This window comes from Gadus chalcogrammus, chromosome 15, assembly GCF_026213295.1.
Source record: "Gadus chalcogrammus isolate NIFS_2021 chromosome 15, NIFS_Gcha_1.0, whole genome shotgun sequence".
NCBI classification, from domain to species: Eukaryota; Metazoa; Chordata; class Actinopteri; order Gadiformes; family Gadidae; genus Gadus; species Gadus chalcogrammus.
In genome coordinates, this window is record NC_079426.1 from 28,526,195 (window position 1) to 28,552,234 (window position 26,040).

At 44.8% G+C, this 26,040-nt stretch overlaps 1 protein-coding gene across 1 annotated transcript in view; it reads left to right on the forward strand.

Moving 5' to 3' along the window:
- LOC130404253 (piezo-type mechanosensitive ion channel component 1-like) overlaps positions 1 to 26,040 on the forward strand; it is a 99,558-nt gene that overhangs the window by 15,400 nt on the left and 58,118 nt on the right. Inside the window, 3 exon segments of the mRNA XM_056608894.1 lie at positions 23,242 to 23,337; positions 24,273 to 24,438; positions 24,526 to 24,667. Coding sequence (XP_056464869.1) covers positions 23,242 to 23,337; positions 24,273 to 24,438; positions 24,526 to 24,667 — 404 coding nt within the window.

Consider the following 26,040-nt stretch of genomic DNA (forward strand, 5'->3'; position numbering starts at 1 on the left):
AAGTACGATTTATTTGTAGCGATTAATTGACATAAGTTTTGTATGTGTGGCCCATGAACCACCAGCGGTTTTCCTTTTTGGCCCACTTGTTAAGGAGGTTGAATAGCCCTGCTCTAGGTGATTAACAGACAATTCAAAAAGTGACCCAAGCGTATAGATTATTCATGTATAGTTTGAAGTAAGAGCAGATCCTTTTATACCTGCAATGAAACACACGTGTGTGTGTGTGTGTGTGTGTGTGTGTGTGTGTGTGTGTGTGTGTGTGTGTGTGTGTGTGTGTGTGTGTGTGTGTGTGTGTGTGTGTGTGTGTGTGTGTGTGTGTGTGTGAGGGGTTTGCATGGATGTGTTTGGTCTTTTTTGGAATTGGTTGAAAGGCTGATAACCTTTATCTATTGTTTATCTAAGCTGCTACTGCTCAGAGAAGCCTGATTACACTACCTGCTGCAGCATATAATGTCTGTGTATATATGAATGGGTAAATACAGTCCTTAATGTAGATGTCAGTAGTTGCAGGATTTGAAAACCATTGCAGAGGGAACAAAACATTACTTGGGTCAGAGCAGATGAATGGAATCAACTAACAGAAACAAGAACTTAAACATAAGGAAACCAACAAATAGGCAGATGACATAGACGGTACTATCTAATTGCTGATATCTCCCACAGGGTGATAGGAAGGAAGAAGGATGCTTTCATCTGATTAGCGAGAGTTTTGACGTTCCACCTTTGAATAAACTAAACCATTACATTTGAACAAGATACAATTTAAGAACTATTCAGCTGCTTTAAAACATCAAATATTTAAAGGGCCCATGCCACCAAATGTGGGTGTGATTAACTGGTGGCACACCTGGTGGCATGACTTGAGCCCTTTAAGGAAGGGTTTATGTGGAGAAACTAGGAGGAGAAGTGGGGTGTTGTAGGGATGGTCTATGCCAGTGTCCATAAAACCATGGGAATCCCCAATGGTGTTATGCTGACAAAGTGCATCCGGTCTCGTGGCAGCAGTTATTCAGGCCTAGTGATTGTGGCAGCTGCTTAAAAAAAAAAAAAAAGACCAGTTCCTCTTTAGACAATTTTCAGACGGCTATGGTATTTTGCTACCCAAGTGTAAACATTTGATCAGTTTACCTGCTAATATCAGGGCTAGCGATAGGGAAAACATGCTTTTGACCCACAAACTGGCATATCCTTCTGCTTAATTTACACCACATTAATCGACCCCATACTAGGCCGACATTGCGTACGTGCGTCTGTGTTTCAATTCCCAAATTGATACAAATAAAATGCAACCAGATGACCATAGTGATATTAAAGGAGGGTCCTCAGAGGTGATAGATTCAAACGTGTATCCTCTCAAAATTGTTAACCGATTACCCAATGTTCCAAAAAGAATGCCTAATCCTTACCAATGCATACAAATACCAATACATAGTGCAACGTAATTATTTTCGAAATGGCATGGGTGCCAGTAATTAAAAAAAAATAGACTTAAACAAGTAAACCGCGATATAACACGGTTTGACATAGTGCCTATATGGATGTAACGTGGTGCGACCATGGACCCCGATTAGAGGGGCGATTTCTGCACAGAACTGCCTAAAAAACAAATGAAACGTCTGTGTCTAATCTACAGTTGGGTGTAGTTTTGATAGCGAAATATTAGAATGCCTTCCTGCGGCGCCCTTTGTAAGAAGAAGCTTACAAGAAGATTTGTCAGCAATAAGCCAATTACAAATAAAAAGCCCTTTGTGTTTCATATTAATCACAGGCTTCGGCTAAATCTAAAGTATTCTACAAAGCTTGTTTATGGGTGTGTATTACGCCCCCTGGTGGCTCGGAGTAGGACGCAACATAAGGGCAACAGGTTTGGGCAAGTGAGGGTGCAGTCACACAAAATCCAAGACAAAAGGTGAATTCAATATAAAGTGTTTATTTACAAAAAAGGCAACACAGGGATCAACAAGGACTGTCAGTGGCACCAAAGAAAAGAACATAACCCACCCCCCCCATTGACAGGTGCTTTGCACCCAAAAAGTACAGTGGGTGGTGCTCACTCTAACCTAGGGTATTAACAACAGGTAAACCTACGTGTATGAAATATGTAAACCCCAGGGTATCTTACCTATCCTTATTGACCCTGTGCGCACAACAAAATAATTAACAAAGGCAAAGACAAAACTAAAGTAGGCTGCTAACAACTAAAGTAATGAGGTTTAAACAAGTGTGTAATAACTAAAGACAATACAATAAACCAACAAAGAAACCAAGCACTCGCAAGCACTCGCAAGCACTAGTAAACACTAGCAAATACACTCCAAAAGCAAGCCAACAGAGCTCAACCAAAGCTCTGCCACAGCTCAAACCAAAGCACTTAACCCCTACAAACAAACACAGGACTATTTAAAGGGGAATGGTTGATGGGAGATCTGGAACAGGTGTGGTGATTTGGTGATTGGGACCAGGTGTGCACATCTGAGAATTTGGAGAATGAAAACAGGAGGAGGAGACAGAACAACAACACAAACATACTACACAAAACAGAACACAATACATGTAGGCCTATACCATGTATAACATATAAGACATACAGAACACTGTACGAAACAGTGTGTTGTTAATTAATCACAGAGCTCTTCTGGCTATCTCTGTCGCCACATGAGGTCAGATTGATACTAATAATAGGCTTCCCATCCCAGGTCATTCACTGAGCAGTCAACAAGCAGAAAACGCAACTGCTTCACTGTGGGAAAATCATGATTAACGCACTCCCAAAATTATATGTTTATACTATAATAACGAGGTCATCATTTTGTGGAGCCAAACAAAGGCGTTAAATTGGGTTTTACCTGTATCAGGGATCTCCTCAAACAATGCTATAGTGGTGCTGCGCCACCATACTCATTTCAATTAAAGGTATTTGTATGTAGCCCTTAATCACAGTTACAGTCTCAGGGCTTCACAGGCCATATATTCATGACATCCACCTAGGAGTGGTTGCACCCTCCTTCCTGGGATGGTGAGGAGTGCAATGGGTGAAATAATTGACATACACCAAGGCAATTCTGTTGTCTTGGTGATAGGGTGGTGGCCGGTGAGCAGGCTGGTTACCTTCTGGGAATTCCAGGCATCCAGTCAGGGTGCAAATAAAAAATGTTTTCAACCACTAATATAGTGCGAGTCATCTGCAGCAATCTCGGCAAACCCAGTGCAACAGCAGCTTAGTGCGCCTCTAGGCCAAATAAAAGAGTAAAATAGTAGGTAGGTTTTCAGCTTGTCTTTGAATATCTCAGCAGAGTCAGTTTCCCTGATTACAGATGGAAGACCATTCCAAAGATAGGGGGCTCGATTGAAGAGCTCCCAGGAATAATAAGGACCATCAGGTAGGATGGTGCTAATTCTTGCAAGGCTAGGTAAACAGTAGCACCTTAAAATCCGAACTGGCAGTTCTATGGTTGTTGTGTTTTTTCCCCCACTTATGTTCTGAAATGGTTCAATTGGTTAAAAGGCATGTTTACGGCTTGGTGAAGGCAGAGCTTCACTATGAAGCGGCTCACACACCAGACAAGGAGCACCGCGCGGGACAGCCTTATGTAGTGGAAAGGATAAACCTGTGAGAAGATTATATTTTAGGTGATAGGGGAGGTCATGAAAGGTTCAAGCCAAGCTGGAAGTTATAGAGTGGCTCTAATTGGAAACATGACCCACTGAAGTAAAGTTAAAACATAGGGCTTAAAAGGAGAATTTTACACTCTGCAAAGTGTCAATGAAATTGCACAGTAACACTTAAAACACTATAAAAGACAAGAGCATGCAGACAAAATACAAACAATCACTATTCTGATGACTGAGAGCCAGAAAAGGAAATGAAGATCAGGTATAATACCTGTTTACCAGCCTGTTGTTATTAGTGGTTGAGGTTTTTAATGTGTGTGAGAGCAGTGTTGGTAGTGAGGAAAGAAAAGACCCCGGCAGTAAAAAAGGAAAAAGGCATTTACAAGTTATTGCAAGTAAGTTCATCTTTACAAATAAATCTACAGAGATGGATGAAACGGGACAGAGGATGTGCCAATACTGTGACAAAGTGGGGAAAAAGGGTGTGTGACAAATTCTGTTTGGGTGACACAGATCTCCAGTAGCGCCGAGATCATTTATTGGCCTGTGACATGTGCCACCGCGACCACTGACATACCATGGCACATGCCGTTCTGGAACGGCAGATGCCGTTCAGGAGCGGTAACTGCCGTTCAGGAGCGGTAACTGCAGTTCAGGTGGAACGGCATAGCGTTCAGGAACGGTAACTGCCGTTCCCAACAATGGTATATGACACCAGCCCGCCCAGCCTCCTTCATATAATTTCAAGACAAGTATTGCCGTAAATGTAAAGCTATATATATTTATAGCTTTACATAGTGGAAAACTGGATCTAGAAGCTTAAAATAACCATTACATATCCCATTATCCATGACACATCTACCAAATATCTAGGAAAATTTTGAATATGATATAAATATACATCTCAAAGACGGCTAATAACCCCAACCCATACAATAGGCACTGTCGCCTGGATAGCCATTTGAGAGTATGGTCATTCATACCCACCACTCCTTGCTATTACGAGTCACTTATTTCTGTTGTCCATCACTTTTTATTTTACAGGCAGCTCCTTTAAAGGTATAATTCGCCCTGATAATCTATAATAAATGATAATCTCTCGCTCTCTTAATGTGTTGCCTATTACAGTCAAACACAGTTTTTAATTCATATTTTGAAGAGGCAGGGGCAGGGCACAACCTTCTCCTATCAGTCTTTTTCACCTGTGCTATTCTTATTGGAATATGCCAAATAAACGCATCATTACTGATGAAATGCATACTGAAAAAACATTGTTTGTCCAAATTATTTACGTTTTTCTCAGAGTGAAGTTGTGTTCTCTGTGTCTATTATAATTATATTATTTTAATGATAAAACAGCCGAGAGACACCAGGGTAGCCTCATTGTAAAACTCTTCCGGATGTCCCTCCCCTACAGCCTCCGCAAATCCCTACTTAGATGTTTCCTACGTGTATGCGTAGTGTTAACGATATATTGTTATAAAACATGTTCTATGATTGTAGGTGCAAGCCTCATTGGCTTGTTGATTGTAGGTGCAAGCCTTATTGGCTATGCATACCAAATGAATGATAACCAACGAAAACAGTGGGGACACACAGATCCTCCCCATGGTTGAGTTGGAGAGAGTTTCTCACTACGGGGGCAGGAGATTAAAATCCTGGACATAGCTGAACTTTGTGGTTAGCTTTTGTCTTCTTTTTGCTGATCAAAAACTTGATTTGCAAATAATACATTGATGTTTGTAAGCCTCTTGGACTGGAGTTGTGTGTCACCTGGTCCCCACATGTCTGAAACGGCTGCTCTTTCCTGTGGGGGGCCTAAAAGCCTTGTATATGCTCCCCTCAGTTCATATTGTGAGCAAATTTAAAGGTATCAAATATCCCTTCTACCCTGACGATATCCAGGGTAAATATCCCTGGATATCGTCAGGTCAACACAGTCTCACTCCCTACTCGTCAAATGTGTGACGCAAGGATCCCTGGCGTCAATTTCCGCCGAAAAATGGGTACCTTTTTCGTCGTTCTTCAACGCCAGATAGACATTCATGTTAATCCCTCACCGTCGGATATAGATGATAGTCTATCAACGGTGATGCCGTCACGTTATGCTACTATTGTCGATTGATTTGTTTGACAGATTCACCATTAAAAGTGTTTCTGATGACATTTCTAGTGAGAAATTTACTTTTTCCTTGAATAATCTTCAGTCAGTGAATGTGTATGATCTTTATTCATCTTTATTATCTGAATGGGAAATGCAATATTTTAGGATCGATTCACCGTTAAACGTGTTTCTAATAACATTTCTAGCGAGAAATATACTTTTTACTTGCATAATCTTCAGTCAGTGATTGTGTCTGATCTTTAGTTTTATTATAGTTATTAGGAAGATTTAATCGTCTCGCTCGCATGTTTCAACGACGTCAGGTTGCTAGGGACGCTGCTTTCGCTAAACTAGCAGCTCACGTGTTTCCTGCGTTTGTGTTATTAAACCGTTACTTTATGTAACTTTTAATGACAATGTAATAACCACAGGCGAGGTATTGAGCGAAGTAAGCTTGATAGCAGGTTTATTGGATTCCACAATCGGACAGGCAGGCACAGCTCCACCGGAAAACTACAACAACCAAAACTCCCGCCCGGAAGGAAACCCCCGGAACCCCCTCTCAGAAGGCCCGCCCCTTCCTCCCAAACCCTGTGACGTGAAACACGTTTATCTGAGAGCCAACCCAGTCGCCAAAAGCATACGTTGACAGTGTACGTTTTCGTGAACACTGGATTACGTCGCATTTCAACATAAAATAGCGTGTTAGCACACATACACACACGCACGCACGCACGCACGCACGCACGCACACACACACACACACACACACACACACACACACACACACACACACACACACACACACACACACACACACACACACACACACACACACACACACACACACAATGCATTTCGCTGCTAAAAAAACAACTTGGGCTGCTTCTAGGACATTTTGGGTGGATTTTGAACGGTATGTGGGCAGGACGTTTTTTGCAGGCAGGACCTGGCAACCCTGCGCTGTTGCCCGAGGTGCAGAAATGCTCTGGAACAGATCTGGATCCACCATGGCCAAAATAATTGTCATGAATAGCATGAATAGATTCATGCATTATCATTCAACTTGAACATGTGGTGGAGGGATGACGTATGTTGGCCAACCCGGAAGTGAGCGTCGACCTGGGTTTCCCTTGACAAAAAGCCAACGGGTTTTTCCATTGGATTTTGGATTATTGCAGAAATATTAGCATCTTTGAAGCACCTCCACAAAAAATGAAAAGAAATAAATAAATAAAAATAACTGTGCTCCAAAGAACGAAATGTAAACCAATGCATTCTGAATGGGAGTGTTTCTCCGATTTTTCCATGCTACACAGAACGAAATGTAAACCCATGCAAATAAAGACTTCATGGTCATAATAATTTAAATATCATTATTCTCCTCAGTGTGTAGGGTGGTATTCTATTTTTTTCAACGGGGCTGCATCCAGTCACTTGACCGTCATGGTTGCTATGGTGGTTGCTATCGACCAGCCCCTAAAATGGCCTCTAAAAACCACGCGGCAAAGGAGCTGCCGTCCATTGTGTTGTTTTTGTCGTAAACTAGGGTCCGATGGTTAAAAAATAGACAGATATTCCAAGGTATCCTTAAAAGGCAGCTTGGATGTTTTTATTTTCTGCAGTTTAGACTTCTTCTATAACCTATTTTTGAAAGCAAAACACCAAGCTCAATGATTTAACGAGGCAGGGTTATTTGAAACAATTTATTAAATATATATTTGTGAGAGGTCATTCCTTCTCCTGAGTTTGCTTCCTATTTATGTCTAGTGTACACAGAGCCGGATTAACCCAAAGGCAAACTAGGCACGTGCCTAGGGCCTGATTGGCAGGGGGGGGCCCAGACAGAAGTAAAAAATAAATAAATAAATGAAATAGCCAATACAAATGTCCTTCCTACTATTTATTTCAGTGATAATATATCAATATATATTAATTAACTAAAAATAGTGACGTTGTTTATCTTAACGTTACGTCACATTAACGCCAATCAGTTAAGTCCGAGGGGAGGTCAGCGGGTCAAGACTAAGCGGAACAATAAAGCTAGCAGGCAGGTCGTTTCTTGAGTAGGCTAACATTCAAGATGCTTTCGGGTGCGGCAAAACATAAAAAGAAAAAAATGAAGAGGAACAAAAGAAGAAACAGCGGGGGGCTTTACAGAAGTTTCTGTCGGGCAGCCGTCCGACAGCTGTGAACCTGCTCGTGTCAGCAGAGCCAGAGGCCGAGCCAGGCCCGCAGCCAGAGGCCGAGCCAGGCCCGCAGCCAGAGGCCGAGCCAGGCCCGCAGCCAGAGGCCGAGCCAGGCCCGCAGCTAGAGGCCGAGACAGGCCCGCAGCCAGAGGCCGAGCCAGGCCCGCAGCCAGGACCGGAGCCAGGCCCGGAGACGCGGCCCGAAGACGCGGCGGAAGACGCTGTGGCGCCGTCAACATCAGCGCCGTCATTTTCTACGTTGAAACGAGTGAAAACATACCGGAGAGCAACAGTAACAGAAAAAAAACTGAATGCCTTTGCCCTGTTGGCAATTGAGAATAGATTTACAACCTCCCTGGATTTTGAAGACATTATAGAGGACTTTGCCTCATCAAAACTCAGGAGAAAGCATCCGTAAATGTAAGTTTTCCATTTAAAAATCTAAATCTTAATAAGTAAAGTGAATGCATATTACTTTCTACTATAATGAAATGAAATATGAGGAACAAACCAAGTACCGGTATATTCAAATCTCAAACAGCTGTCTTTCAGCTTATATATACATTTTATTATTTCTCCACAAGATCGTGATGATGCTGTCAAGATGTGTTTCTACTGCAATGGAGGCCTGTGGTGCTGGAAGGCTGAAGATTATCCCTGAGTGGAGCATGCTAAATGAGAGTGTTGGAAAATTGAAGATAGGTGATGCTTGTCCATGAAAATAAACATCTTTACCACTACAGCACACTTTCTCTGACTGCATATTTTATTAGTCTTTGTATATTTGACTACTTATTTAACTATTCAATTTAATCAACACATTTAATTAAGATTTTCTGCAAAATGCAATAGCTTACTACATTTATCTTTTTTGCTCTGTTTACATAGCAATGCTGACACAGTGACACCTATTGGTGATTTACTGGGACTACTGCCTTAAAAATGACACTGGCAATGGATAAGATAAGGATAATTTAATAGCATTTAATAGAGCTGTGTAATAACGTATAAATAATAAAAATCAAAAAATAGTCTGATAGACTGTTTAATATACAACACATGGCGTACAAATAACCAACTTGTAACCAAAGACTACGCTATGTAAAATGTGAATTAACTTTTATTAGTAACTTTGGTAAGTGTTAGGGTTAGGTTAGGTTATCGATGGAGGGGGGGCCCAAAAAATACAGTCTGCCTAGTATAGTCCATTTATTTAATCTGGCTCTGAGTGTACAACCTAACTGTCCACAAGCATCACCCCCCCCCCTCCCCATATGGATTTGGAGAATTGTTGCCACGTCCCAGTGGTGGAGGTATCACATATATGAAAGAGGGCATTCAATTATACTACAATGATCAATTAGGAGGCTGAAGCCCTAAAGGAAGTGATGCAATAGGTGACTGGGTCGACAACATTTAAGTAAACTGTACTTTGAGGTCTCTTATATATCAAAGGGGGTCTCAAAGGACGCATACGCTTCAACCTGTGGCTCCAGCCCTACAGGAAATGACTCAGCAAGTGCTCCATCTCGTTGCACCTGCACCCAGCGGCTCGCGTGCAAGATTTTGGCCTGAAGTTCTCCCCAGACCTACACCCTAGCCATCCAACCTGCATATCTGAGAATCAGGCCTCTCTTTAATAATGACAAAAAGTTATGAGAGAAATACACGTTAACTTTTGTCTCATAAGCGGCGTGGTGCCGGCTCCTTTTGACCCCAGACTTCTGGGGGAATAGCTGAATCAATTCATTAGTCAATCAGAAGCATGTAAATATCTTCCCGGTGGCGTAAGAGGGCGAACAAGGTGTCCTTCAACATCTACGCTTCCAGGCGATTGCAACGGTGCCACACATGAGCATATTCGAACATGTTTAATGGTAGTAATTAGCTGTCGAAATTGGAGGCCTTAATCAATAATGAGCAGCTATTGATTTGCTTCCCGATAGAAATGTGTGACAAATGACATGTTATTTAGCATCTACACGTTGAGCTGAGTCCATTGACACCCAGCATGACACTCTAGCAAATGGAAACATGTATTTTACATGGTACACCTAGGTCTAGGACATGATCTCGGTGTAGCAAGAGGGCGAGCTTGATCTCATTGGACTCCGTTTAACGTGTAGATGCTAAATAACATGTAATTTGTCAAAAATCTCCATCGGGAAGCAAATCTATAGCTGGTCATTATTGATAAAGGCCTACAAAATCGACAGCTAATTACTACCCCGAAACATATTCAAATATGATCATGTGTGGCACTGTTGCAATCGCCTCAAAACGTAGATGTCAAAGGACATGATTCATATTTTAAGGTTCTCGGAGTGAGACTTTAAGCGGCTGCAGCAGAAGTGTTGAGACGAAAGATGATATCAAGACATTTATAGAATATTCCCATTCACATTATGATTCTTCGTCATAACATCCGACCAAACATCCTTTACAGTCACCGAGCGAGGATTATGAAAGTCCAGGCCCCCCCTTCCTGCACTCGGGGTCCGACTGGGCCAAGTTTCGGGCAGGAAGGGCCATCCCTTCCTGCCCTCGGGGTCCGACCGGGCCAAATTTCGGTGCGGGGGTCCCAGTTAGGTCTTAGATTAAGGTATTCAATTAGGGCGGTAGGACGTTCCTATCTCAAAAAAGTTTTTTTCCACCACATTCTGAACCATTAGGTCTTGCAGGTAACCCTTCTGAGGGGCTTTGTCCAAATGACAGTCCATTTGGGAAAACTTTTTTTCTCTAAGGGCTAGAACTCCAAATCTCGGATATGTCGTTCTCGGGTCCCCGGGAAATGTGTGTAAACATTTTAGCCTCCCTAGCTATCTCGAAAAGGTCGGAAAAGGGGCGTGACCTCCAACAATACAGTAAATGTACATAAGACAGAGGTTAGTTTCTAGTCCCCATTTTTTGTGGGATGGATGTGTACATTTGTGGCTTAAGATGTGTAGACACAGCTGGCCTGTGGCCACGTTTTTGAAGTCTGGGGTCAAAAGGTCAAAAGGAGCCGGCACCACGCTGCTTATAAGATAACAAAAAGTCAATGTGTATTTCTCTCGTAACATTTTGTCATTATTAAAGAGAAGCCTGATTCTCAGATATGCGTGTTGGATGGCAAGGGTGTAGGTCTGGGAAGAACTTCAGGCCAAAATCTTGCAAGCGAGCCGCTGGGTGCAGGTGCAACGAGATGGAGCACTTGCTGAGTCATTTCCTGTAGGGCTGGAGCCAAAGGTTGAAGCGTATGCGTCCTTTGAGACCCCCTTTGATATATAAGCAGTGTTGGGTATCGTTACTTTTGAAAGTAATCAGTTAGGTTACTTTGTTACTATCAATTAAAAGTAATCCGTTACGTTACTACGTTACCTATAAATAAAAGAAACGCGTTAGAGTACTCGTGCGTTACCAACAATTAAAATGCGTTTGGGGTGCGTGCGTGTCCGCCTAGCGCAACAACAACACACATCCTCCTTTAGATGCACCAACAGTGCTGACTGTTTATGAATCAATCATGAACCTATAGCATAAGGACAGGAAAGACAGTCATCATATTGCACGTTTTATTTAACAGGCATTCATCCTTTGATCATTTGAACAGCTTCCATGAATAACATACTCCTGTAACAGGCAGTTATTTTAACAGAATGTAGCTTACCGTATTGGCTGCGCACAAAAGAACAGTGCGTCGCACATAGCTTATCCACTTTACAAGTGCAGGCGCCTAACAAAGTGCTTAACAGGTAGGCACGCAACCTTTTAGAATTGGAAATTTAACTCAATTTAACCGTATGCGTTGCACAAAAGAACAGTGCATGGCACTAAAAAAACATTGAAGAACTGAAAATGTTCGTGTGACCCTATAGCCCTACATTCATAACAATCACGTAGGCTACCTTTAGCCTATTTATCACCAAAGTAATGGTTGAAACGTAGGAGAAGAAGGTGCTCAAAACGACCACTATGTTCTTCTTGTCCTTTTCGCTCTGTAACTCAAAATAATGAGCGTACCTCCAGGAATCTAAGGCTATCTTCTCGTCCATCTTGCCGCGGTGACACACGTAGCTTACACACACAGGTGCGCGCGCACACACACACAGAGAGCGAGAGAGAGAGATGCAAGGAGCAGGGCAGCAGCATCTGACTAAATGCAGAAAACCCGGGACTTTACTTTCCTTATCGAGGGAAAATCTTAAAGTAACGGAGTAACGAGTGGTTATTTTGGAAATTAACGAGTTACTGATTACTGAATTCGCAAAACTAACGCGTTACAGGTTACTCGTTACTGAAAAAAACGAATAAGAGTACTCTAACGCGTTAGTTCTAACGCGTTACCCCCAACACTGTATATAAGAGACCTCAAAGTACAGTTTACTTAAATGTTGTCGACCCAGTCACCTATTGCATCACTTCCTTTAGGGCTTCGGCCTCCTAATTGATCATTGTAGTATAATTGAATGCCCTCTTTCATATATATGATTCCTCCACCACTGGGACGTGGCAACAATTCTCCAAATCCATATGGGGAGGGGGGGGGGTGATGCTTGTGGACAGTAGGGTTGTACACTAGACATAAATAGGAAGCAAACTCAGGAGAAGGAATGACCTCTCACAAATATATATTTAATAAATTGTTTCAAATAACCCTGCCTCGTTAAATCATTGAGCTTGGTGTTTTGCTTTCAAAAATAGGTTATAGAAGAAGTCTAAACTGCAGAAAATAAAAACATCCAAGCTGCCTTTTAAGGATACCCTGGAATATCTGTCTATTTTTTAACCATCGGACCGCAGTTTACGACAAAAACAACACAATGGACGGCAGCTCCTTTGCCGCGTGGTTTTTAGAGCCATGTAAGGATTAGAGGGGCTGGTCGATAGCAACCACCAAGCAACCATGACGGTCAAGTGACTGGATGCAGCCCCGTTGAAAAAAAATAGAATACCACCCTACACACTGAGGAGAATAATGATATTTAAATTATTATGACCATGAAGTCTTTATTTGCATGGGTTTACATTTCGTTCTGTGTAGCATGGAAAAATCGGAGAAACACTCCCATTCAGAATGCATTGGTTTACATTTCGTTCTTTGGAGCACAGTTATTTTTATTGAATTATTTATTTTCAGTTTTTGTGGAGGTGCTTCATAGATGCTAATTTTTCTGCAATAATCCAAAATCCAATGGAAAAACCCGTTGGCTTTTTGTCAAGGGAAACCCAGGTCAACGCTCACTTCCGGGTTGGCCAACATACGTCATCCCTCCACCACTCTATACTGTAAAAACACATGTTCAAGTTGAATGATAATGCATGAATCTATTCATGCTATTCATGACAATTATTTTGGCCATGGTGGATCCAGATCTGTTCCGGAGCATTTCTGCACCTCGGGCAACAGCGCAGGGTTGCCAGGTCCTGCCTGCAAAAAACGTCCTGCCCACATACCGTTCAAAATCCACCCAAAATGTCCTAGAAGCAGCCCAAGTTGTTGTTTTAGCAGCGAAATGGTCTAGCTGGACCACTCAAATTACATTCTTCTTCACATTTGTTTCCCATGAAGTTCAGGATTTATTTTAAGCTACTTGTTTATTTTACATATAGAGCCTTGCATGGTCCAGGACCTGTGTACATCTCTTTCCTGCTCAATCCTTATATCACCACTGAAAACAAAGCTGGTTGGCCCTTTGAAGTGGTAACTCTGAGAATTCTCTTACATAGGCATATGAAATTGAGAGAGATGAGAGATATTAAAATTGTAGCTGAAGACTAATTTATTCAAACTGGCCTTTGTGTTTTTAAGATCTGTAGTTGCTTATTGTAGCAATGTCAAACCACATATCCCTAGATGGCAACACTCTCCTGCATGCTGCCATGCAGGAGATCTCTTCCAGAGTGTGTATGGAGATGGCTGGTTTAACCTGTGCACACTAATTACTCAATGCGCAAATTGGCCAATAAAGTTGGAGCAGTTAGCCCATTTTTCTCATATGACCATTTTGTTATTGTATAAAAAAACATACAACTATTATTGGGTGGATACCAATACCCCCCAATACCCATAAACCAAAGTTGTTGTACTGCACCCAAAGGAGGCTCTATTTAAAAAGCCTTATTTCTCCTCACTAGATTGACCTGGACTCAAAATTCTTTAATCATATTAACCTCTAAAATCAGATGCATCTTTTTCCCCCTTATCTTCTGCTCTAAAATGTTTTACTTTTCCCACAATTTCATAGAAAAGCCAAACATCCACAGTCTAAACCCATTTTGCCTATATGACCAATTTGTTGTTGTATAACTACCATACGGCTATCATTAGGTGGATACCATTAACAATGCAAATTTTCAGATCTGTACTCTTTTAAGAAAACCCTTAATTCTCTTGTGAAATGTGTGCTTGGAGTTTTCTTGATGTTGTGTGCTTATCAATTGACATTTTCACCATGTGAATGAGGCTGTATGCAGTTCAGGAATGTCAGTGGCTCAATGGGATTATGCTGTGTACTGGTGATCCTGAGGTTGAGAGTTCAAATCCCGATTATCACATTATGAACAAGCTGAACATGACATTCTGTGATTGCCACTCATTTAAGAAACACAACAATGAAAAGCACCTGAAATTCATCAGGCAATCAACATTCTGGCTCATTAGTTTCCAAGAATCTGACTGCCATGACAGAGTATGGCATTAAGGGGAACTTCCTCATTAATCATTTTTCCTTCATAATGAACTCTGTCATATTGATATTTCTTCCGTTAGTGTTCTTGACTACAAATGTTTAATTTCCCCAGAATGTCAAGGGTTCTTAGTGGAACCGAGAACAAGAAATGATGATGTTTGTACGCTCCACTGCCCGCACACTTCAGATTGAAGCTTTGCCCTAACCAAGTCTCGGTCGGTGTTGAGAGTTGATCGGAAACCCACTTACTTCCTCCAAATAGCACCTATGTGATATTTAGGCTATCAGGTAGAGTAGAGTACACTTTGTTTGACTCATCTCCAGATAACTAGCAGATTGACCTAATGGATACGAATAGGTCGATTTTACCAGAGAGGTAGAGTTTGTTTTAAGTTCCTCAAACAGAGGAGCTTGCAGTAACGGAAACACAGTCCTATAACCCTATTTGTTTAAAGATAGAATTACTGTCTTCCTTCTGTCAAAAAACTTAGTTTTATAAGTACTTACCGTAACCGACTATAAGCCACGCCTTTTTTCCCATTTTTCGATTCTGCGGCTTATATAACGGTGCGGCTAATCTATGGATTTTTACAGCTAGCGGCCACTAGGGGACCTCCTAAATCGAGAGCAAGATAGACATTACGAGAGCGAGACAGCCATCTCTTTCCCGACAATCCCTTCTGTGCACGAACCCTTACATATGGTAATTAGGGCTGGCCCGAATTATTCAAATACTTGTTCGGAAAATTTGTATTCAAAGCTTAAATCAGTATTCTGAGTTTTTTTTTCGAAATGCTAACCTTAGTTTAGTTGATTGTTTACGTTCGCAGTACAGCGCCGCACCAATCAACTGTGACTGGCTTACTGCAGAGCGTGAGCGTCTTGGGAGTACCCGGTCAATATAACGGATATAATATGGACACGTAAGACGATCAATATTCGGTATTTGTTATGGATTTATTGTACAAATTCCCTGAAAAGATGCACGTTCCAGGATGAATTTAAAAGCTCCCGTAAGGGCTGAGATGGCAGAGGACAGCTGATTTGGAACAGAACAACAGCTGTTCGCGTTCACGGGGAAAAACTAAGGAACTTCAACCTACTTAGGCCTACTAATTAACGTTCAAAAGCTATTAAATCTTCAACAAAAAATGCAGATACTGTCAAAATCGGTTCCAGGGAGTTTATAGGGATTATTAATGTTGTTTTTGATGGCGTTTTTTCTGGAACGAGTATTCGAATATTCGCTCGGAAAAACCAACGAGTATTCGGAGCCTGAAAAATGGCATTCGGGCCAGCCCTAATGGTAATTAAACATTAAAACACCTGCGGCTTATAGTCCAGTGCGGCTTATATATGTACACATCATTCAATTTAGCTGCTGCTGTTAGATTTTTGCGGCTCGGGCGAGGCGGCGGACAAACGGCCCTTTTCAGGGCCACCTGAGAGCGCTCCTGGAGCTAGGTCCTTTTCAGGACTCCTATGCGCCTCCTGTCCCGCCTCCCTGGCACCGGGTGATGGGCACTTGGCATGCTTTCGGTGCCTCGGCGCCGACCACGCCGCGGCTGCTATGGCGGCCCCCGTCTCCTGTGTCGCCTGCCGGGAGCTGCCTGAAGAGGGTGCTTCTTGCTTGCTTGCTTCTTTTCCCCTGCGGTGGAACTGGCTGACACCATGGACCTGTTCAGGGCCGGCCCTGACGTCGACGATGGCATATTGACGCCTCCCTGGACGACGTCTTCGGCGACTCGGCGTCCGGTTTTTCCCGCTCTCGGGTTACAACCGCCATCGTCATACAACACGAGGGTCCGCGCCGGATGACCGATCTCTTCCGGGAGATCATGGGTGAGGCGGTGGCCATCAAAAGGATTCCCATGCCGGCCCCGCCTCTCGCCCCCGTATCTGACGATATGGAGGGCGAGTGCTTTCGCACCCCATCTTTTTCCCGGCGGGTTACCCAGTGCCCCTTGTTCCCGCCTTTGCAGCACTTGTTTATTGCTGCAGGTGAGGACCCTTCGACCCTGAAGGCTCCGGTAAGATCCTACACGGATTTCACCAACGTGGAGGGGTGGGCCGATACTCAGGCGGGCGGGATCCCTCTCCTGGAGCCTCCCCTGGCAACGCTACTCTGTCCGGGCGCCGGATGGCTCCCTAACGAAAAGCCGCTGCCCCCCGACCGCCTCCAGAAGCAGAATGTCGGCCTAACGGACAGGGTGTTCGTTTGTGCCTCTCAATCCGCGGCGGCGGTCAACAACATCACCCTGCTCTCCTCTGCCATGGTCTCCTTGTCGGCTGACAGGGAGGCCTACGGCCCGGAGGAAGCCGCGACATGCGCACAGGTGCTGCGGCCGGACGGCTCGCTCCCTGTTCAGCGGGCACGAGCGCGACGTCTAGACAGCGCGTTGTTTTTACAGCTGCTAGTTCTGGTACGTCTCCTACGCTCGCTGAGCCTCCTCCCTTTCATTGGAAGCCCCCCTTGGTTCACATGCAGTGTGGAGGCGGTAGGGGCAGAGGAATACGGGTTATTCCTGGACGGTCTTCCTCAGCTGTCGGCTCGCCCTCTCTCCGACTGCTATGCGTATTGGCAAGAGCGGTGCGTTCTGCCATCATGGTTGGACACCACGTTGAGATGGGGCCATCCCATACAGTTCAAGCGTCGTCCCCCACCCTTTATGGGGTTGGTGGAGACCACGCTACGGGACCCGGCTACGGGACCCGGCTGCGAGCACGGCTCTAGCAGCAGAGGTGGCACGTCTCTTGGTAAAGGGGGCCATCACTGTTGTTCCCCCCTACGAGTCTCACCTATGGTTTTATTCCCGCTACTTCCTGGTTTCCAAGAAGTCAGGGGAAAAGAGACCTATTCTGGAACTTTGCATGTTCAACAGATTCGTTGCCACGAGGAAGTTCAGAATGCTCACTGTCGGAGCGTTGTTCCGGTGTGTGAGAGAGGGCGATTGGTTCACAACCCTGGATCTCAAGGATGCTTACTTCCACGTCCCTGTTCGGCAGGCGCACAGGAAGTTTCTCCGCTTTGCCTTTATGGGGATGGCGTACGAGTACCAGTGTCTGCCGTTCGGCTATTCCCTGGCTCCGCGCACCTTCTCGAAGTGTGTGGAGACGGCGTTGGAACCGCTCAGGCGTCAGGGAAAGAGGATTCTCTTCTACCTAGACGACCTGCTTATTCTGAGCAACTCAGAAGAGACCGCGAGAAGGGACAACATGTTGGTGATAAACCTTCCTGGGTTTTGCCGTCAACTGGGAGAAGAGCTCCCCGCTCCCCAGCTGGCAGACAGTCTACTTGGGGCTTTGCCTGGACTCAGCCACCATGACTGCGATGCTTTCGCCTCCTCGGCGAGACGCCATCCTGTCGGCGCTCTCCCGTTTTCACGTTCGCAGAAACGTGACGGCACTGTCCACCATGCGCCTGTTAGGGCTGATGGCAGCTGCCCACCCCGTGGTCCCCCTGGGTCTGCTTTTTATGCGCAGACTCCAGCGGTGGTTTGCTCACCAACGGTTGGACCCCAGGCGACACAAGCTCAGGGTGCTCCTCGTTCCTTGTTCGGTGTTGCCAGACCTGGAATATTGGAAAGGATCCTCCGCCCTTCTCAGGGGTGTTTCCCTGGGCAGGGTGGCGTCCTACTTAGTGGTCTTCACGGACGCCTCGTTGACGGGTTGGGGAGGAACGTGCCTCTCTCACTCGGTCGGAGACGAGTGGCGCACGCCCCCTACAGCACACATAAATGTGTTGGAGCTCGACGCTGTGAGGAAAGTGCTGTTGCATTTCTTTCACCTGGTGCACGGCCGCCACGTTCTGATCAGGACAGACAGCGTGTCGGCGGCGGCGTACATCAACAGACAGGGGGGAGTCCGCTCCCCTGCTCTCCACCGAAAGGCGGTCGAGCTCTGGCTTTGGGCTCATCAGTATATCCTCAGTCTGAGAGCCCTGCATATCGCGGGCGCCCAGAACTTTGGGGCGGACCTCATGTCTCGAGGCGGTCCCCGCCGAGACGAGTGGCGGTTATATCCCGACATTGTCAGACTGATCTGGCAGAGGTTCGGGACAGCGCAGGTGGACCTCTTCGCGTCCAGGGGGAACACGCACTGCAGGTGGTGGTTCTCCCTCAGCCCTCGGGATCTTCCCCCGTTGGGGGTAGATGCGTTGGCACACACACCTTGGCCGCGGGCTCTCTTGTATGCGTTTCCCCCGCTCCAGCTGATCCTTCCTCTTCTGGAACGGGTCAGACAGGAGAGACTGTCCCTGATATCAGTGGCCCCGGAGAACCGTTCAGCTTTGTGGTTTCCAGAGCTGGCCGCGCTCTTGCGGTCGGCGCCTTGGCCAGTACCGTTCAGGCCGGATGCGCTTTCACAGGCCCACGGGACAGTGCACCACCCGCCCGATGTCTCGGGACGGCTGTTGGTTTGGCTCCTGAGAGGTTGATCCTGCAGGGCAAAGGTTTGCCTGAGACGGTTATCAACACTATTCAGAGTGCTCGTGCGCCTTAGCTCACCATGCGGTTAGCTCACCGGGCCGGTGAGCTAACCGCTCTTTCTGTCAGCCCGAGTTGCTTGTTGCGAAACGAGGACAGCTCCTTCGCGTTGCTCAGACCTAATCCTGCGTTCCTCCCGAAGAACATTAATAGTTATTTTCGGTCGAGGGATATTGTGCTTAAGGCTTTTCACCCCCCGCCTCATTCTAGTGAGGCGGAGGCGGAGGTGCATCTCCTGTGCCCGGTTCGGGCGTTGGCTATGTACGTGAATCGCTCGGCCGCGTTCCGCTCCAAACAAGTTGTTTGTGTGTTATAGCGACGCTAGCAGGAGCCGCGCTCTCTCTAAGCAGCGGTTTTCTCGCTGGGTATGTGAGGGTGTTTGCTTAGCCTACTCTCGGCAGGGCTTGGCGCCACCGTTGGGCGTTAAAGCTCACTCCACACGGAGCGTGGCCGCTTCAACGGCTCTACTCAAGGGCGTTTCGGTGGAAGACATCTGCGCGGCTGCGTCTTGGTCTTCCCCCGGCCCCTTTGTCCGTTTTTACATGTTAGACATGTCCAGGGGCTCACTCGGCAACTCTGTGCTGGAGTCCGGGACCCCTTTTACGGCTTAAGAATATAGACATGTTCTTTAAAGCGGCGTGGTTGGATTTCCTCTCGCCGGCTGGCGAGTTGGACTTGATTACCAGTCTTACTCTCCCAGCTTTTTCAAATGAAAAACAGGCTAGGGGTTTTTCTATTGGCTCGCCAATTGTCTGGTGGTTTGTTTACCAGTGTGGCACTCCCGCCGTTTTCTTCAAATAAGAAACGGCCGAGAGAGTCCCATTATTGGAGAGCCGGATTCCGTAGCTCCGCCCCCGGTGGCAGCGGACCTAATGGAAACCATGTTGCTCTGGTTTTTCTTTTCCTTTCATGGGTTCCATGAAGCACGGATTAGAGCCGGAGTCTTTACAGACTCACTTTTTCTACCTTGATCATTGCCTTGCTTGATCTAGGAGGAATTAGTTTTTTATTACGGCCTGATTCCACCGAACGCGTTACGGCAACGTTACGGCTGCGGCACGTCTTGGCCGCGGTCACCGCAGCAGATAGGTTTCCACTCTAATCAATGAGACCATTTCCACCGGGCGCGGCTGCGGAACGTCTCAGCAGCGTCTCAGGAGCAGCTCGCCGTGCCGCAGCGCTATCATTCCGTAGCATTCCTATTTTTGCCGCAAGCCGTTGCTGAACCGCATCAATTTCAACAGAGCAGATCGAGCAGGCCAGGAAGTGAAAAAGTAAAAGCCATAGAGCATCCGGTCAATTTTCAAAATAAAACACAATAAATAAAACACCAACATTATTACGTCATGACCGGTGGCACCAGGTCAGCAGTCAATCAATCAAACTGTACGTCCACACCAGAAGCGAATTGAGCGACCAAATCGCCGGAAGTCATTCACTTTCTATGGGCAAGAGCGACCAAAGCGACCAACGCTACCAGCGGCCAAAGTTGAGCGACCAGAGCGTCAAAAAGAAGTTGAAAACTTTTTAACTTTATGCAAATGACTATTATTCGCTTCAGCGGCCAAACACTGACAGCCAATCGGAATGTAGACGCTCTTCGCTTGCGTGGATCCCAGGGAACATCGGCAGGCACTTTGGTTCCTACCTACCTTTATTCACTCACTGAACAAAATGTCGGCTGAAGTATTAATCGCGGCTGTAACTGGGCACCCGGTGTTGTACGAACCCACCCTTTTTCAGTTCAGAGATCGAAACGCCATAGTGGTTTTGGATATCAAGTGATGATAAGCGGGAGTATTTATAGGCTACATCTAGAACGTTCGTATTTAAGCGGGAATCATTTTAATTAGCTCTCCATGCCACCAATCTAACCAACCAATCGCGTGTAGCATGCTTTAAACAAAACCAAAAAAGTTTTTGAAATCGTCACATAAACAAACTAATCGACAAGACGAGGGATAAATGACAAGGGATATATCTCTTGTCTTTTATCCCTCTATTCCCCACTATTCACAGAGCCTGAGGTGAATAATTGTTAATTAAATAGTCTAGATAGATAGATAGCCTAGTCAAGTCTTTATTAATACCAAACGACACAAATCGTCGGGAATCCATTTAGGTGGTTCGCCCACACAGGACAGTAGCCTACAAGACCACACAGAACAAGTCTGACTGGACATACACACAATACATCACATTAAAACTAGACACGCGTTGATAGATAGATAGACAGAAAAGCCTAGATAGATAGATATGTTCCATTATTTGCCTTGCGGAGCCAACCAGTCCTGTGCACGTATGCAAATTAGCCATGTGCGCCAATGTCTATTTGTTTTGAATGCGACGAATGAGTGCAGATCATGATTTGCAGATCCAGATCAGTGAAACATATTTTAACTACTACAACACGCAGGGTTTTTTGTTCTCGGTTGTAATTAGCCTACATTTTAGGATTTTTTTATATTGGGGGGAATCACTGTCCCACTTGTTGTCGAAGCACTTTATCGAACAAGCAAAACCGTCTCGGCAATATGGCCAAGGTGTATGGGAGAGTTCACTATTTGATATGGCGGTCTGTAGGGCCTACTAAACGCATACGGCTCCTTTAAATGCGTCTGCATAATTGAATTGTACGTCATGAGCGACTTGAGCGACCAAACCGAACAGAATAATTCGCAGCGAAACCTTGTGAGCAACACGCTCACAAAGTTTCGCTGCAAATTTTTCTGTTCGCTTTGGTCGCTCAAGCCGCCATATCACGTCCACCGGTGTGGATGTACAGAAAGGGTCTCAAATCATCCTTTTTATAAGAACAATGTCAGAAAGGACAAAGCCTGGCATTTAATTGCAGTAGTTTGGGAGTGGAAGGTGAGTACATTACGTTTAGGATTATCGCGGGATCTCGTGATCTCACGTGAATACGGCTGGCTCGCAAGGCAGCGTTGCGCTGCCGTAACGCGCCCGGTGGAAATGCAAGCAGGGCAAAGTTGCGGCCAAGACGTGCCGCAGCCGTAACGTTGCCGTAACGCGTCCGGTGGAATCCCGGGTTAAGCTGTTGTGTTTTACACTTCCTTGGCTTTTTGAGTCTTAATGTGCTCTGGTGACTTAGGTCGTTTTGACTGGGGTCCAGCAGGAGTACATTGATCGGGCTCCGCTCGCAGCTTCACCTTAGCCCATAAGGCGAAGCCTAGACGGCGTAGGCTACATGAAATAGAACGATAGTTATGTTATTATAACTCTAGTCCTATGATTGTAGGCGTAGCCGTCTAGTTTCCCACCTGCTGTTCCCTCCAAATGCTGAAAGAAAAGCGTGGAGGATAAGCGACGGTATACACCGCGTTATATAGCGCGCGGCGCGGGACAAGCCCATAAGGCGAAGCCTAGACGGCTACGCCTACAATCATAGAACTAGAGTTATAATAACATAACTATCGTTTTCTCTACTACTGCTACTGCTAGTACTACGGCTACGGTTGATGTGTATAATGTGTTTTTGGGTCTTAATTTATGTATGTGTCGGTCTTTAAAAGTCTTAAAAGGCTTAAATTTGACTTTAAAAATGGTGCAAGAACCATGCTGCCAATCTCCTCCATCAGAGACAGCGCCCCTATCCTCCAAAATAATAGGGGCTTCCATCAAATGAATTAACTTCTTAATAATTCTCATGATTTACAAAACTTTCCTCACTGCAGGACCTTAGCTGTAAGGTCCTGCCAGTGGTGTAGCATAGCTACCCATTCCTCTTGACCAAGAACAGCAGTGATATTCCCTCCCCTCGAACCATTCAAACCCTTTCAATCCTTCAAACCCCCTCTCTCCAAACGCCCTCTCAAAGCGCCAGTGAACCCACTGTTTTCAGCTGGAATTTGAACAGTAATGAGTTAGACTTTGAGTCAAAAAGGTCTGAGAATTATATTACAAAACCATAATAAATAAAATGGATAATTACTAAATTATTACTTTGTTTTACCTGTGGAATGGAAATGTTACTGTCAATGACTTATAGAATTGAACAATGACTAGATAGCGCCATTGTTTGCAAAATAAATAATGACAATGCATAAATCAGAATTGGAGGGTGAGAAGTGATTCATGCAGTTGATCACATCTAATTTGAGAAGGTATTGTGGGACACTATTTTACTGACTAGAAACTTTGTTTTTTACACCCCACAGCATGTTTGTTGCGCTACACTGTATTCTCCCTGGTCTACCTGTTCTACTTGCTGCTGCTACCATGGTTCTTCTGGCCCAACAAGCACACAGTCAGAGGTAAGACAGATAGATTTGTGTGTGTATATTCTGCTGCCTGTCTTTAAGAAGCCTGTGTGTAACTTAACCATTCATCTTGTCGATTGCCGATTCTGTGTAAAAGAAGGAAGAGCCCTTGGAGGCTAAGGAGACACAGGGAGAGTCCTAATTGATTAAAACTTTAATCAATTAAGAATTCCTTTAGTTCCTTTAGTTCACCTTTTTCACAGAGGTGTCATCATAGGACACAGACAGCGGTCACTCATATCACTAATTACATGTCTGCTGTTTTTATGGGCATGGTACATAAACCAGCCATACATGATTGGAGCTGCCCATGTAGTGTTGGAGACGCACACACACACACACACACACACACACACACACACACACACACACACACACACCACACACACACACACACACACACACACACACACCAACCTACCTATCTACACCCCTCATGGGAAAAGGTTTGTCTGTAATCCGAGCCTGCCTCACCAGGCATATTTAGCTTTATATAGTAATACAGAGAACCTGATAGGGACAGCTGGTTAGGTTTGGTAATCAATAATATGTTCCCAGATATATATCTGTCCAAAAGAGAACGCAAATGCTCCCATAAGCGTAACAAGCCAGAAGGTAGCAAGAAAACATTATGTTAAACAGCACAGTGGAACCGTTGGAGTAAACAAATTGATGGGCAATGTTATGAAACCTAACAGTACAGAGTCACGTAAACACCGGTAGTCCGCCATTCCCTCATGTAATTTATTACCAACTCAGATTAATTATGTAAGCATTCTTCCTGCCTGGTAACCCTGGAATGTTTGACTTATGTCCTTAGCAAACATCATGTATGACAAAGCTACTGCCGAGATTCCCCCATGTTATGTCTTACATCTCCAATGATAATCACAATCTATTTTGTCTCCTCTATCATTTGTCTGTCGCAGGTCCAACAGGCCTATACATCAAAGGATTGTTTTGCACCAGTCTGGTTTTTGTGCTGGCTCATGTCTGTTTCCAGACGATGCTATACACATATCCACCTCTGTATACAGCTCTGGCTGACAACTGCACGCAATGGGACGTGCTCTCCAAACACATAGGACTGTCAAGGTACCAATGTCACGTTTCAGTTGGTTTGACTTTGCCGGTGTTTGTTGACATTTACGTTTAACAATGTTTTATTTGTGTCTTCCGAAGGCTTTCATTGGACGACCCATGGGGTCTGATGCGTCAGTTATGCCCGGATGTAGGGGTGTGCATGGTTGCCCTGGTAACCATGGTACTCTGCAGCCAAATATCGAAGAAGAGGGAGCTGCTGGCTGCTTCTAACATCACCTCGGTAAGTTGCAGCATATACCTTAAGGGTTGCTCAATATATTAAACCTTTTCCTTAACCCAGCCACTTCTCCACCATCAGCCCACACTGGACAGTGGGGCTTTTCCACCCTCATCTGAAACTTACTTTGCTACGGATGTGCTGACGCTGCGTTTTAGTTATGGAGTACCAAAGAGGCAATGCTGCAGACCTTTAACTGGGTGATTAGTGTGGTTTCAAAGCAAGCCCCAATATTGTTATTCTGTGTCTTATTATTATAAGCCGGCCAACTAAATCCGTAGGAACCCTATTGTATACGTTTGTATTATTAGGTGTCTGTAACCACTGAAAAAAAGACTCAATCGCACAACTCAGATTGGTTAGAAATCAAACAAGCAGATAAAGATGTAGTCAGGAGAAACAAGCAGGAATCAACAAACCAGGAACTGTAGTAATCTCAGAGTGAATGCTTGGACATTTGACACATTGAGTACACAGATAAACTAGCACAGAGGGAGGGCACCAGGCTGACTAAATACACAAGGAAGGAGATGATGACGTGGAACAGGTGGAACTTATCAGGGAGAGGGAAGGACAAAAAAGGATAAAGACAGCTGGTGGACCCAAAAGCTGGAGACTCAAGACTCATGACTAGATTTGAGTTGGAAATGAGCCGCAATAGTGACCATCATTGTTCACAGACAAATAAAAACAATGGCGTGTGGAATATTGAAGGCTGGCTGATTTAATACACTCTTTTGTGTATCCTATGAATTAATACAAAACAGTGCTGCCAAGTTTTCAGAAAACCTTGGAGGGATAGTGTCGTGGATTAACTGAGATATATAACACTTAGACTAATTCAAGAGAGAGAGAGAGAGAGTAAAATGAAAACGAGGGGTCCGGAGCAAGAATTGACAAAAGACTTTATCGTGCAGTAAAACAACAACGATAACAGCCGAGTAGGTCTCGAGAGTCACTCATGTTCACAAACTGCGGCGTCTTTTTATACACACAAACAGAACAGCTTCTCCTTGAGGTGTCTGCCTCCATTCAGTCATAAATCCACTTTAACCTGAATGGTCAGAAAATAGACAACAAATGGTCTGCAAAGATAGCCCTGCTCCTTTTAGGGGGGCTCCATCTGTTCTAAACCCAGACACCTAGGCACCGTGTGTTTTCCACTATATAAAAGACCTCATAATAATCACAGTTCACCATAGAATATAATCATTAATTTCTACCACAATAGTTGCGGTAAATTTAGGCAAGCTGGACATTACTTTTGGGCCTGTTTGCACTGCACACTGAAGATATTTATTTATTAATTCCTGTACTTTATGAAACTTTTTACAGCCGCTAACCCTAACCAAAGTTTCAGCACTTATTTTCCTTAC